General features: G+C 36.7%; 1 protein-coding gene across 3 annotated transcripts in view; it reads left to right on the top strand.

Moving 5' to 3' along the window:
• RPS6KC1 (ribosomal protein S6 kinase C1) overlaps positions 1 to 14695 on the top strand; it is a 134936-nt gene that overhangs the window by 47910 nt on the left and 72331 nt on the right. For all 3 annotated transcript variants that reach the window (XM_080647944.1, XM_080647945.1, XM_080647946.1), the window contains one exon: positions 12415 to 12530. In XM_080647944.1, the coding sequence (XP_080504070.1) occupies positions 12415 to 12530 (116 nt within the window). The remainder of the gene's footprint in view (positions 1 to 12414; positions 12531 to 14695) is intronic.

The raw sequence follows: 14695 nt of genomic DNA on the forward strand, positions 1-14695 counted from the left end.
CGTGTTAGCCACTTTAATATAAAATGTGATCAAAACTCAATTATAAGAGTTCAAAAAGGCATAGAAAAACCAATGTTTCCATTTTATTACAAGTTTTAAAATCTGGGAGCAGTTCTTTTTTTTTTTTTTAAAGTATATGCTAATTTCAGCCCAGCGTTAATATTTTACAACCAAAGAATTACTACAGGGCAACATCAATGCAACAAACAAGTAAAACGTGCAAACGCAAGTCATAAACTTACTACATAGATCTCATCATGACAGGGAAGAGCCAGAGCAACCGGTGCTTCAGTTACCAGTAAATGTGGACGAAACCCCGCCTTTCGTGAGGTGAAACATGCAAACAATTCTGCTTTGGGAAATTTGCATAGAAATAGAACATGCTAGAGCCTTCATGGCAAATGAAATTGCAAAGCCTCAACATGTTCAAGGCAATGCAAGGAGCAGCAAATGTGAAATTGGAGCCAAGGTAGGATTCCAACATCTAATTTCCAGACAAAGTGAGTGGCGTCCCAAGTGGAAAGCCCTTTGACTACGATTTCAATTTTCTGTTCAATCCATACTGTAGAGATACAAGGAAAACCACCAATTTGGTTCCCAAATTTTATTCAAGAACTCAGACAAAATTTGCCAGATAAATGATCTTTAATCGTTACCTTCCTCCTCTTCTTCATCCTGGTTTATCTGGAAGTAACGCAATTCGTCAATTCGTAACTTTCTTTGTTGTTAGCAATAACTTTTGGAAAAAGGCACCTTAGACGCTACTGTGACCTTACTCTTCTTTCAATGGTTACAACCCCTCCGCCAAGATTCCCAGCTTTTCCATTCACTTTGATTCTCTCCTGAAGAAACTACTCGAAGTTGGCAGCGTCCATGATTCCAGGGGAGGGTGCAGTCAAGGGTAAACTTTAGAACTTGCTTCTTTTTTTTTGCCCCCTCTTCGCCACGAGCTTTTCCATGGGAGTCATGGCGGCCACAGAGGCAGAAAGGCTGTTTATATTTTCATTAAGCTTCACATATTTTCTAATTTCCAGTGTGATTTCCTTTTTGAGCCATGGGTTACTTAGAAATTTTTTCTTTAATTTTCAAATATTTGTAAATTTCCCAAATTTTATTTTGTTTTGGGACTGGTTTTGTGGCCTACCACATGATCTATCTTGGAGAATGTGTATTCTGGTGTTTTTAAGTGGAGTATTCTATAGATATCAGTTAATTTAGGTTGGTTGATATTGTTTCTCAGGTTTTCTACATCATTGTTGATTTTCTGTCTTTTAGCAGTTGTTGAGACCACTGTAACTAATGTTGAGTTGTCTGTTCCATTATTTCTGTCAGTTTTTGTTTCATTTGTTTTAAAACACTTATTAGATACTTGCATATTTATAACATATCTTCTTAATTAAGTTAACTTTTTAACAATATAAAGTTTTTTCTTGAAATTTGTTTTGATGGATATTAGTATAGCTATTATACCTCTCTTATTACCTTTTTTATGATATATTTTTTTCCATCCTTTTACTTTCAACCTATTTATTTCTTTGAATCAAAGTTTGTCTCCTGCAGACAAGATATAGTTGGATCCTTTTATAAAAAATCCAGTGTTATGCGCTGGCCAGGTGACTCGGTTGGAGCATTGTGGGTTTGATTCCTGGTCAGGGTGTGTATTGGAGCTGATTGATGTTTCTCTCTCACATCGATATTCCTCTCTCTCTCTCTCTCCCCCCCCGCCCACCCTTTCTCTCTAACATCAATAAAAAAGCAAACAAACATATCCTCAGGTGAGGATTTAAAAAACCCAGTCCATGCTCTCTGCTTTTTGATTGGTATATTTAATCCATATACCAGTAGACTTAGTGTATTTAATAATACAGTTGGGTTTATGTCTGCCATCTTGCTATTTTCTATTTGTCTCATGTCTTTTTTACTATCACAAAGGAATAGGAAAGAAAAGTAGCTACTGAAGCAAAGTTTCTATATATTACTAGAATTAAGGTAGTTTTACTCTGAAATAAAATGTTTTAAGTTAAAATGCTTATTATTATAATCTTCAGAAAAAATACTATGGAAATAAGAAACTCAAGTCCAGCCTTTAGGAATGTCCATTTGAGGACAATTATTAATATGCAATATTACTATCTTATATAATAAAGAGCTAATATGCTAATTAGACAAAACAGCAGAATGACTGTCCAGACGACCTTCCGGACAAAGCGGGGGCTGCAAGGGCCGGCCAAGGCAGCTTGAGCTGCGAGGGCCAAGCCCCTTGCGCGAATTTCGTGCATCGGGCCTCTAGTATAATAATAGTCATAATTATAATGATATTACATGTAGTTAGAACTCAAGCAGGATAAACTGAATTATGAAACTATTTTGGACAGGATTTGGTTCTTCATTCATTGGTCTCATGTCAAAGATATATGTGTTTGGTGGGTTTAGATGGAATGTATACTATACATAAACAATAGTAATGAACCTTTGAACCTTCTAAACTTCTGATATCCAGGAGGTTTAGCCTACTGCAGCTGATTGACTTATGTGCTGTATTTCCTGCAGGGTTACAACTGAAGGAAGAAAGTCTGGCTGAATCACTTGCTGGCATATGTTTCTTGAATTGTTGACTATTTTGGTGTCAACTTTTAGGTTGAGACTTTCATGTTAAATGCCAAAAATGTTTACTACAAAATATATCTTGGAAGAGACAACCACTTATTTGCTTTTGCAAAAAACTAGGTAAAGCATTGCTGTGTGGGGTAAAGTAGCTGTGGAGTTTTTTATTCTGATTGTATGAACAGTAAACAGAGCATCTAAAATAACCACTTGCACATTGCAACAAACACATCATCATTTGCTTAAAAAGAGTTATAATTACAGTTGACGAAGCATGGACACCATAAAAAATGCATTAGTTTGGCCTGACACATTAATTACCTGTTTTTGCAGATGTTTTTATGTATTGTTGTGTGAACAGTTTACAAAATAATTACAGGAAAGTCATATGGAAAATAAACTAAGTGGGTGGTTTCTCATCTAAATATTTTCATTCATGTGAATCTGTGTGAGGCACAGCTGCTCTATAGCAAAAGCAGAGAGATGGATGAGGATTCTCGAAGAGTGTTTTATTAGATGGGCTCTGTCATCAGTATCACCACATTTTTCTATGTTTAGCAACACAGTTTCGAAACATTAAAATGAGAGGGTTGGTTTAATCTCTATGATTACTGAAAAAAACCTTGATTCTGATCAGAAGAAATGTAGTTATCTCTGAGCATTTTAGAATAAACCAAAGGTAACTAAAACTACCAACGTGGAAGACTACTGCTCTTTTAGTGCTAGCAAGTTAGTAGACACTTTGCGAAAGTTAATCATTATTATTGTTATTTTTAAAATTAATTTGAGAGAGAGACACACACACAGAGAAACATCAGTGAGAGAGAGAGAGATGGACCAGTTGCTTCCCGTAGGCACAGGAGGGGATCGAACCTGAAGCCTAGGAATGTACCTTGAGATTCACCCAGCGACCTTCCCATGCATGGGATGACACTCCAGCCAACTGAGCGACACCTGCCAGGGCTTTAGTTACTTGAGTTACATGGTTTTCTATAATATACCTTAAATTAAACCTTAATAATTAAACATTGAGTCTCGTATATAAAATGCACAGAAGTTCAGCGTATCTATTCTCTTTTAGGAAGTTTTGACAACATCTGCTTTTCCTCAGAAACTTACTGTGTTGCCGTTAGTGGTTTCAAAATATGTTTTATTTGAAAAATAACCAGATCATTGTATAGGCATATTGTATTTTTGCAAACGATTAAGAAACACATTTCCCAAGATTGTAATTATCAAACAATAAAAAGAGTTCATAGACTTCACTCTATTTTACACAATACTTTTTAATTACTTAGAATATCTGTGCTTATTTTCCTCATTGATACTGTTCTGACAGTTTTTTTATAAAATGAAATTAAAATGTAGATTCTCTTTTTTGTTTAACCATGCCACTTGTATGTTCTGTTCCGCTCTATTCCTTTTTTATGTATTTGACTTATTACACAAATGATAAAGACAATAATTACATATATTTTCAGGCATGAATTTTATGTAACTATTATTTAAGTTAGAGAAATAGGTAATTGGAGCATCTCTAGGTATGAAGGTATTGTTATCTGACCATGTAATATTGGTGCATAATCATTTAGTTTTCCATTCATTTTTCAATAAAATTTTTTTTGAGGCTCTTCTATATGTTATGTTCTATGACAGCATTGAAATTAAAAAACATTGAGATGACTATATGTCTGGAACATTATGCTCAGTAACTGAGGCATCTCTCTGAAAAGGGATAGGAATAAGTGGTATGAAAACTTCACTTTGCTGGCTTCCATAAAGAAAGCCAACTGCTGGGGAGGATTTCCTTTGTTATCCAGAAACGGGCTCCTCTGGGAGTATTGCTTGACACATTCTTTGAATTGTTTAAATGTAGACACAAAGAAAGATGGGATGGATGGAGTCTTCTAATTCTGGTATTCACTAAGTCAACTTAATGTTTAAGGTGGAGCTGCATTAAAAGTTTATATGAAACTTTTAGTATTGAGAAGAATTAACTGCTTATAATCAGTAATTCGGTTGGTCACTATATCCTCTCAAAGGAAAAATATATGATTCAGTATGCAACATCAAGAAAACAGTTGCTGGACTTTAGAGTCTTCCACAGATTTGCTACTTCTCTTAAGGCGGCTCTCTTGCCCAGCTGATGTGGCTCAGTGGTTGAATGTGTCCCATGCACCAAGAGGTTACCATTTATATTTCTGGTCAGACACATGCCGGGATTGTGGGCTTGATCCCCAGTAAGGGGGTATGTAGGAGGCAGTTGATTGATGTTTCTCATCGATGTTTCTATTTCTTTCTCTCCCTTCCTCTCTCTCTCAAAAGTAATTAAAAATTTATTTTTAAAAAAGATGTCTCTCTTATAGCTAGTGAAAGAATGAGCACAACTCTTTGTGGGGGTTGGGGGCTTTCCATATTTACCAGTGTGGCAGATAAAAAGATTCTTGTTTGTGGAGGTGTTAACTTTTTATTTTATATCATAAGGTTCCCTGTTTTTAATTCTTTCTTCCCTTTCCTTCATTATATCTCTAGCTTTTAAAAATCTTTAAATTATTTATTTATTTATTTTGAGAGAGAGAGAGAGAAATTTTGACTTGTTGTTCACCTTATTTAGGCATTCATTGGTTGCTTCTTGTATGTGCCCTGACTGGGGATTGAACCCACAACCATGGTGTATCAGGATGACCCTCTAACCCAGTGGTCGGCAAACTGCGGCTCGCGAGCCGCTTGAGTGTGGCTCTTCCATAAAATACCAAAGCCTGGGTGAGTCTATTTTGAAGAAGTGGCGTTAGAAGAAGTTTAAGTTTAAAAAATTTGGCTCTCAAAAGAAATTTCAATCGTTGTACTGTTGATATTTGGCTCTGTTGACTAATGAGTTTGCTGACCACTGCTCTAACCAACTGAGCTACCTGGCCAGAGCCTTAAAAATCTTTTTATCTTGCCCTAGCTGGTTTGGCTCAGTGGATAGAACATTGGCCTGAGGACTGAGGGGTCCCAGGTTCGATTCTAGTGACGGGCACGTGCCGGGGTTGCAGCCCGTTCCCCGGTGGGAGGAGTGCAGGAGGCAGCTGATCCATGATTCTCTTTCATCATTGATGTTTCTATCTCTCTCTCCCTCTCCCTTCCTCTCTGAAATCAACAAAAAAATATATTAAAAAAGTATTTTTATCTTTTAGAAGCCATTTGATTAGAACATAAAGGACTCTTAGGGGCTTATTTATTTACTTATTTACTCACACAGTGTTGTTTTGAAGAGATTGAATGATTAATTTTTTGGGTACTCCCCTTTAAAATTGCAAAACAAAGGAAAAGAGGTTAGGGAACAGAAAGAAATTGTTGCATCTAAGAGAAGGCTATCTCTGTGGGCATTTAGTACTCTATGACCAAATGTGTCAGTTTTCATTTAGTATTATTGGTGGTACAATAACTGCTAAACAGCTTTGAATTCAGTCATAATTGAGGTAATGTGTGGTTATGAATTTTACTATGACTTTGGCTTTTACTATTATTTGGTGATTCTTTTGACTTGTGGGGGTCACATAACTTGTTTTTGTGAAAAATTTATGGGGGTTGGTTAAATGCAAATGGAGCAGATTCCCTGGCTTGTACTGTACACAGAGAGGCTCGTGGCTCCAGAGTTGTGGTAGACGTGTAGGACAATAAATCACTGTTCTCTCAAGGTTTCCTTTTGTTGTTAGAATACTTAACATAAGCCAGAAAGGTAGGCTATACCTGAAAAGAACAAAATACCAGTAACTACAATAAATCAGCACTTAAAACATATAACCACCAAGGCCATCTCAAATACGCATATTCTTTCATGTGACTAAAGTTGTAAAAAAAAAAATATGAAAGGGAAGTGCCGACAAACACACACTCCAGCAGACTCAGATTGATTTGGATGTTCTTTCTAATGTGATAAATCTGAATGGAACTACGTGTGCTTGACCAAGCGTACAGTGGCACAGGGCCTATTAGAGAGTGTTTGTGGGGTAGAACTTGAGATAAGAACATAAGATGTGACTGAGTAGAGTCTAATGTGGAGATTAAAATCAAGTACAGTCAAAAAAACTTTTAAAGATCCCTTAAAATTTCCCATGAAATACAGATGTAGATATACTGTCACTGAAGTGTTCTAAGGTGGCCAGTTCCTCCAGCATTGATTTTACTTTGTTGAACCAGTGATGAGGCATTAGCTGTATTCAAACAGAATTGGAAAAACTACTTTTTATTCTAGTTTGTGCAACTGATTTTCATTAGTTCTATGGGTAAGAATGCCTCTTTTTTTGTGTGTGTGTGAGTAAATGAGCAAAGGCCCTTGTTTTATTTTTATTTTTTGTTAATCCTCACCCAAGGATACTTTTCAATTGATTTTTAGAGAGAGTAGAAGGGAGGGGGAGAGACAGCGAGAGAAACATCGATGTGAGAGAGACATCGATTGATTGTCTCCTGCACGTGCCCTGACAGGCCGGGGATGGAGCCTGCATCCTAGGTACATGCCCTTGACGGGAATTGAACCTGAGACCCTTCAGTTCACAGGCCGATGCTCTATTCATTGAGCAAAACTGGCTAGGGCAAAGGCCCTTTGTTTTACAAGGAAATCCTTGGGTAAGGATGTTTGAGAGACTAGTTTTTCTCTGAAAGGCCCATTTTCTTTTACACAGTGTGAAATTCATATGTCTTTGCAGCTCTCATTTTCCTGTGTGCTTATCTGTCATCCTCAGTCTCTCCTCTGTGATTCTTCTGTTCTGCTATGTTGTGTCTGATAGGCTCCTGCCTCAAGTCCATATGTTTATTTTCTCTTCATTTTTGTTTCCATACTCATCTGTACTTGTCCTGTGCTCTGTGTTTTGTTGTTGTTGTTCTGCTCAGTAACAGAAGAATAATGTCATTTAAATTCAGTTACCTGAAGTGTGTTGTCATAAGAATTGGTTTAAGTTTAGGTTCTTATATTAACTTTGTAACTGAGAAAGGCATTTTGTATCCCTGAACCTTCGTTTCTTTAGTGATAAAAGGAAGATAATATATCTCTCAAAAATAAAAATTGATATAGTGAAGGAGTGCCAAATCTTGGTGGTTTCTTGGTAAGTTAGCATTTCATGGTTCTGTTATCTATAGACTGTCTTCTATAAAACTATAGACTATCTATAGTCTTCTATAAAACTTCTCTTAGTAATGTAAGTCAGAGTTGGCACTCTGAGAAATGCAGGACAGGCAACCTAGTGTTTCTAAAAATTTCAGCGACAACTTCGGTAGTTTTCCTCAGTTTAGTTTGGCTACATTCTCTTCCTTTCACACAGAACACTCAGCACCCTCTATCAGTCCTCTCTCCTGATCAGAAATTGATAAGGTATAGAGTAAAGAAATACAGGCTGACACAGTTTACAGGTGACATATGTTGTGGTGCACCAGAACTTGGTGACAGAAAAGTTAGTATGTAATGGGAGCAGGTTCTCTTCTGAATGCCGAAACCCAGTGGAAATTTTTGCTGTATCTGAATAACAGAAATGCAGAGAAACTTATTGAAGGTAGTGGTTTATCTTTAGGTAGAATGTAAAATATATATCCATTTTTAAGAGCATTTAGTGCCCCAGCCAGGTTGGCTTAGTGGATAGAATGTTGGCCTGTGGACTGAAGGGTCCCAGGTTCGATTCCAGTCAAGAGGGAGTACCTTGATTGCAGGCTCGATCCCCAGCTTGGGATGCGTGTGGGAAGCAACCAATCAATGTGTCTCTCTCAAATCGATATTTCTTTCTCTTTGTCTCTCCTCCTCCCTTCCACTCTCTCTAAAAATCAATGGAAAAATATCCTGGGGTGAGGATTAACAACAACAACAAAAAGCATTTATGAAGTGTCTACATGGATATATTACTGAAAAAATAATAGTCACATGACCTAGTGTGAAATTAAAATTTGAATTCCAGATAACCTAGTTTTTCCTGAAGAATAATCCCTATCAGCTGTATGAGTTTTAAAATGAAAATAAGAAATTAAGGTTAGAGTCGATTAAAATTTTTTAATCAATTAAAATCTGTTTAAAGTTACATCTATCTATAATGTTATCAGTTAGAATTGTCCAGAAATCTATAGATTGGTCTTTTATTTCTGGTATGTACGCACAAGCTTTAGTAAGTATCCAGCAGCAGAAGTCTGTAAGAAGTAGTTGTCATCCTTGCTGCTGTTGATCAGCAGTGGTTGTGACCTGCTTTTTCTTTTTTAAATTTTTATTGTTGATTGTAGAGAGAGGAAGGGAGAAAGAGGAGAGAGAAACATAGATTTCTCGTTCCACATACTTATGCATTCATTGGTTGATTCCTGTATGTGCCCTGACTGGGGCTCGAACCTGCAGCCTTAGCATATGGGGACAATGCTCTAACCCAGTGGTCGGCAAACTGCGGCTCGCGAGCCACATGTGGCTGGCTCTTTGGCCCCTGAGTGTGGCTCTTCCACAAAATACCATGGTCTGGGCGAGTCTATTTTGAAGAAGTGGCGTTAGAGGAAGTTTAAGTTTAAAAAATTTGGCTCTCAAAAGAAATTTCAATCATTGTACTGTTGATATTTGGCTCTGTTGACTAATGAGTTTGCCAACCACTGCTCTAACAAACTGAGTTACCCCACCAGGGCTTTTGGTTATGACCTACTTTAAGGTGCTAATAGGAAAGTGTCATAGTATGTATGTTTAAGGTTACATTTTAAAAGCCTTCCAGTTTTTCCATCACTTCATTGTTGTTTCCATGGAAGCAGAATCACTATCCTCAGCAGGAGTCCATTTCAACTGCTGGCTTCCTGTTCTTGACTCTGTTCCTATGGAGACTGCCTAGAAAGCAGCAGAGATACCACAAGTTTAAAAAACAGTGGTTTGATCACATAATATGGTGTTAACTCTAGGTTTAATTAGGTGGTCCATTATCTTGGCATTTTTCACCCAAATTATTTTGGGAGACAAGTTGATATCTTTGAATAAAGTAAAATTTGAAATTTTATTAAAGCTTATTCACACAGAATGAAAACACTAAATTGGCACAGTTTCTATTAGAATTGAGCCTCAGAGGAATAAAAAATTCTAAAATGGGGATTTAAATCAGTGCTTAAAAGACATAAGCTGAAATGAGAAGAGCCAATGAAAATGCAAATAACAGAGTCTGTAAATAGCAAACTCCAAATCAAGGGCTGGTAGTTTGTAGAAATATGGAATGTTTCTTATTTATATGGCAAACTTTATCCTCAAAATATGTTATACTTAGGTGACTTTCATAGATTACATCCATTTTTCAACTGAGAAAAATACAAACCTTAGGTTTAGAAATTAAGTACATTTTGCCCTAACCAGTTTGGCTCAGTGGATAGAGTGTTGGCCTGCAGACTGAAAGGTCCCAGGTTCGATTCCAGTCAAGGGCGTGTACCTTGGTTGCGGGCACATCCCCAGTAGGAGGTGTGCAGGAGGCAGCTGATCGATGTTTCTCTCTCATCGATGTTTCTAACTCTCTATCCCTGTCTCTTCCTCTCTGTAAAAAATCAATAAAAACATTAAAAAAAAAGAAATTAAGTATATTTTAAGGACAGAGGCAGGAAGCATACTGATTATTTTAACTGAGGCTTCAGGAGTTGGAGTGTGCCTAGAAAGCAGCAGAGATACTAAAGGTTTAAAATAGATTGCTCCACAGTTAAAAAGCAGTAGAGAATTTTTCCCCTTACCAAGACGAATTACATTTGTAAATTTCTCATTAAGGAGAGAAGAGATGGAATAGGAATGTAAAAGCTGATTTAGCAAAATTACAGTAACTTTATTGCAGTTTTTCTTTGAGGTCTGTGTTCATTCAGGGTTCTTTGGTTTGCATGTGATAAAAATATACATTTGTACTACCTTATGCAAAGAATGGCAGAAATGAAGATTCAGTTGAAATCAGGGACCCCAGTCACGCTAGGATTCTTTCTCTCCTATCTGCTTCTTTCTGTCCAGTTCCTTTCAGATTGGCTTTGTGCACTGGCAGAAACTATGGCTGCTGGCAGTTCCCACTCTTATTTCCAGTGTCAATAACAGAGAAGGCCTGATTGGCCCAGTTTGTGTTGGGCCAGTTCCTCTCTCCTCCAGCTGTGGCCAAGAGGGTGGGGTTCTGTGATTGGCTCAGCTTTCAACCCTTGGCTAACTAGTAGTGACTTAGACAGACTGAAATCTGAAACAGCTTTCATTCAAACAGTTGTTGGTAAGTAAGTGTTGTAGTGGGAGGTGGGGAGAGGAGAGGTGGAGCAGTATCAAGGGGAGGAGAAAGAGGCATTTCCCAGAAGAAACAGGAGATACTGTTCCAGGCAAAAATAAGAGTTTTTGCCACTAGTGATCTTTTTGGGGAAAATGTCTGCTTTACTTTAGTAATTCAGTTCATTTTAGTTCAGCAAACCAGTTAACAATTATTTTGAAGGATTTAATTCTGAGAGAAAAATGAGAAACGGAAACCTTTAAAATTTAGTGCTTCCTATAGTTTTGTTACTGTTGTAATACCTTTTAGGTGTGTTGTCTCCTTTCATCTCCACAACCGTTTGAGGCCTATATTTCCATTTTAGGGAATGAGAAGACGTTCAGAGAATGAGATACCTTATCATTGGTCACATGACTGGTGAGAGGCAGAGCCAAAATTTAGATAACCAGGGTTTCTGGAATGCAATCCAGGACACTTCCCACTATATGACACTTGCTTTTTTATTGACTTCATTCAGATGATGTATATGGTCGGTTATAAAAACAGTGCTATGTGTTAAGTGCTTTGATAAAAATGAGTCATGAATAGTATGAAATATTATTTAGGAAAGGAACCTTAGAGATCATAAATAGTACAGTGGTTCTTAAAGTTTTTGACTTTCAGCCATGAAATGTTCACAGTCAAGTACCATATAAAATGAACAAAAGCACAGGATCATCCTGCTCTGGAAAGGGGAGAGCCGGGTGCTCCATGGGCTGGACCACCTCTCTTTTGAGGTCTTGACTTCTTGGAGGCCACTTTGAAAACCTTTTGTTTAGGGAAACAGAGAGCCGGACTGGGTAAATAAATGACTTGTCACTTTCAGATAATTATATATTACAGGGATTTAAATCATATTCTAGTTTTCATTTGTAAGGTGAGTGACAATTTGTTGTTAATGAAAAAACCATGAAGCTTATAAAAATCAATTAGAGTGAATTCAGAGTTACCCTAAATAATTGTATTCTTCAGTTTGGTGGTACTTTTACAGCATGTCATATCCATGTCATAGCTCTTATTAAACATCTGTGGCCCTTAGTACTATTTGTTGAGTTAGACAACTGTCTGGATAAGGCTAGTCTTTTATCTGCAGAGCTTTTTTATACTACATTTCTCATATCTACTATTATAAAATGTTGAATTCTCTATATACATATTTCAATAGGAGAATTTCGATAAATAAAATTCATGTAGGTAATATTTAGACCTTGCTCAGGAATATAAAGTACAGCATAGAGAATATAGTCAATAATGTAATAAATATATGTGGTGTCATGTGGCTACTAGACTTATTAGAGGATCACTTCCTGAACTGTATATATGTTTAACCACTATGCTATAGACCTGAAATGAATGTAAAATAATATTGAATGCCAACTGTAATTGAAAAATAAAAAATATTTAGACCTTGCTGATATTAATAACTTTGATGTCCATTCCAGTTTTGAATCTCTCTTCTTTTCAGTTAGAAATGTGAATAAGTGGTGCATTGGATAACTGGAAGTTAATCTTCAGATTGGATAAACAAGAGTTTATTTATTTTTCCCCTGACCTGAGTTTTGTTTTCTCCTTTTAGGAGAGTCAAGCCCTACCCGGCGAGAAGCTGTGAAGAGAAGAACAGCAGAGTATCTCATGCGAGCAGAGAGTCTCTCTAGCTTTCATAGAAAACCTCAATTTGATGAAGTATCTCAGGTATGTCTTATGTTTCATTTGCATTTCCTTTAGCCATTTTTGCTGCCTTGTCTCTCACTTTATTTCTATGTAGAGTGTTTGAGAATTTTGGTCTCTGGAATTTTATCAATAATTTTAAGTTATTGGTGAAAGAAAAGCATTAAAGCAAACACCAAAAATAGAATAAAATGGGACTTGTTTTCTCCTTCTTTCTTGTCCTTTTTTCTTACTCTACCCCTAATAATCTAATTTATACTGAATTTTATATGAATTTTTTAAAGTTATATTATGATCCTCCTACAATTCCTGTAAAGTTTTTGATTCATGCTAAAGCTAACCATTTAAGCATAAGTCCTATAAGTAGCTGCTATTGGTCACCTAGAATTGTAAAGATATAATTCTAACAGTGATGTTTAGATTATTTAGGACTACCTTTAGTCTTGTCTCAAAAGCAGGTGAATGCTTGAAACATTGGAAACATTGTGGTTTAATATTATTGTTTTTATATCCTATTTATCTGTTTTGGCACATTTCTGGAGAAAATTGTTATTTCTTTATATTAAACCAACTTTTAAAAAATGCAATTTAAGAATCATCTTCTGAGATGGGAGAAAGTATTTATTTTCTCAATTGATTTAAGAGGCAGGCAGGCTTGTTCAGATCTCAGCTCTCCATTTGAAGCCATGAAGATTGGACAAGCTACTTAACTACCTTGTACCTTCAGTTGCTACATATGAATAATGAGGATCAGAGTAATTCCTTGCTTGAGTTCTTGTTAGGATTAAAGGAGTTTGAGAAAATCACTCAAAAAAAATGAAAACACACACGCGCGCGCACGCGCACACACACACACACACACAAATACAAATCAAGTGTCCACCTCGTAAAGAGACCAGCCTATAAGCCAAACTTATAAGACTAGATTAATGAGTCTTAGCCTTATTTTTCATCTCTCCTTGTATACTGCTTTATAACTCTTCACTGTTGAATTATATGTTTTTAAAATGAAATATTTATTTAAAGATTACTTTGAATTCAATTCTTACTGTCAATGGGGTTGGCAACGTCCCAGGTGTGCAACCCTAATGTGTACATTCTTAATTCTATTTTTGGGGACATTGATAAAAGTATTAAATAGGATGGGTTCGTATCAACTTACTTGTTTTATTAAATCACCTTGTATATAAATATTCTAAAAGTTTTAGGGAGTCAAAATTACCATTTCTTTCCATTAACAGTAATTTTGAATAGTCTAGCTATACTTATTCAAACTCCCTATTTGTGCATCCCCTGTTATAGTTGCTCATAATCACTTTTGTGAGCAGTAATTTTCTAGGAAAATAAACATAAAGCTAATTGTATAGCTTTTGACTTGGAGAAAGGAACCATGAAGTATATCAGTCAGTATTTCCCTTCAAGCATAGCTTTTTAAAAAAATATTTATTTATTTATTTATTTCAGAGGGGAAGGGAGAGGGAAAGAGGGATAGAAACATCAATGATGAGAGAGAATCATTGATTGGCTGCCTCCTGCACGCCCCCTACTGGGGATCAAGCCTGCAACCCAGGCATGTGCCCTTGGCTGAAATCGAACCTGGGACCCTTCAGTCCGCAGGCCGATGCTCTATCCACTGAGCCAAACCAGCTAGGGCAAGCAGAGCTTTTAATGAAAATAAAATGAAAGAGGTATAATATAAGAAAGTTGATTATATTGTTATATATTAATTCACTAGGCATCTGTTAAGACTCTGTGTGTATACAAAACAAACTAGATATATTCTGGAGTTATAGAAAAGATGATGACAGTCTCTGCTCTTGCAAACCCTGTAGCATAATTGAGGACCCAAAATATGCACCTATTTCAGGAAATAAAAGAGAGAATGGTAAGAGCCCTGCAGAATAATGGGATTTTGGATCAGAAAGGGTAAAGAAGGGTACTACATTTGATATACTAGGATTTAAAAAAATATATATTTCTTTATTGATTTCAGAGTGGAAGGGAGAAGGAGAGAGAGATAGAAACATCATAGATGAGAGAGAATCATTGATTGGCTGCCTCCTGCACACCCCCTACTGGGGATCGAGCCCGCAACTCAGGCATGTGCCCTTAACCGGAATTGAACCTGGGACCCTTCAGTCTGGAGGCTGACGTTCTATCATTGAGCCAAGCCAGCCAGGGTTATACTA

This window comes from Plecotus auritus (assembly GCF_963455305.1).
Source record: "Plecotus auritus genome assembly, chromosome: 12".
Classification (NCBI taxonomy): domain Eukaryota; kingdom Metazoa; phylum Chordata; class Mammalia; order Chiroptera; family Vespertilionidae; genus Plecotus; species Plecotus auritus.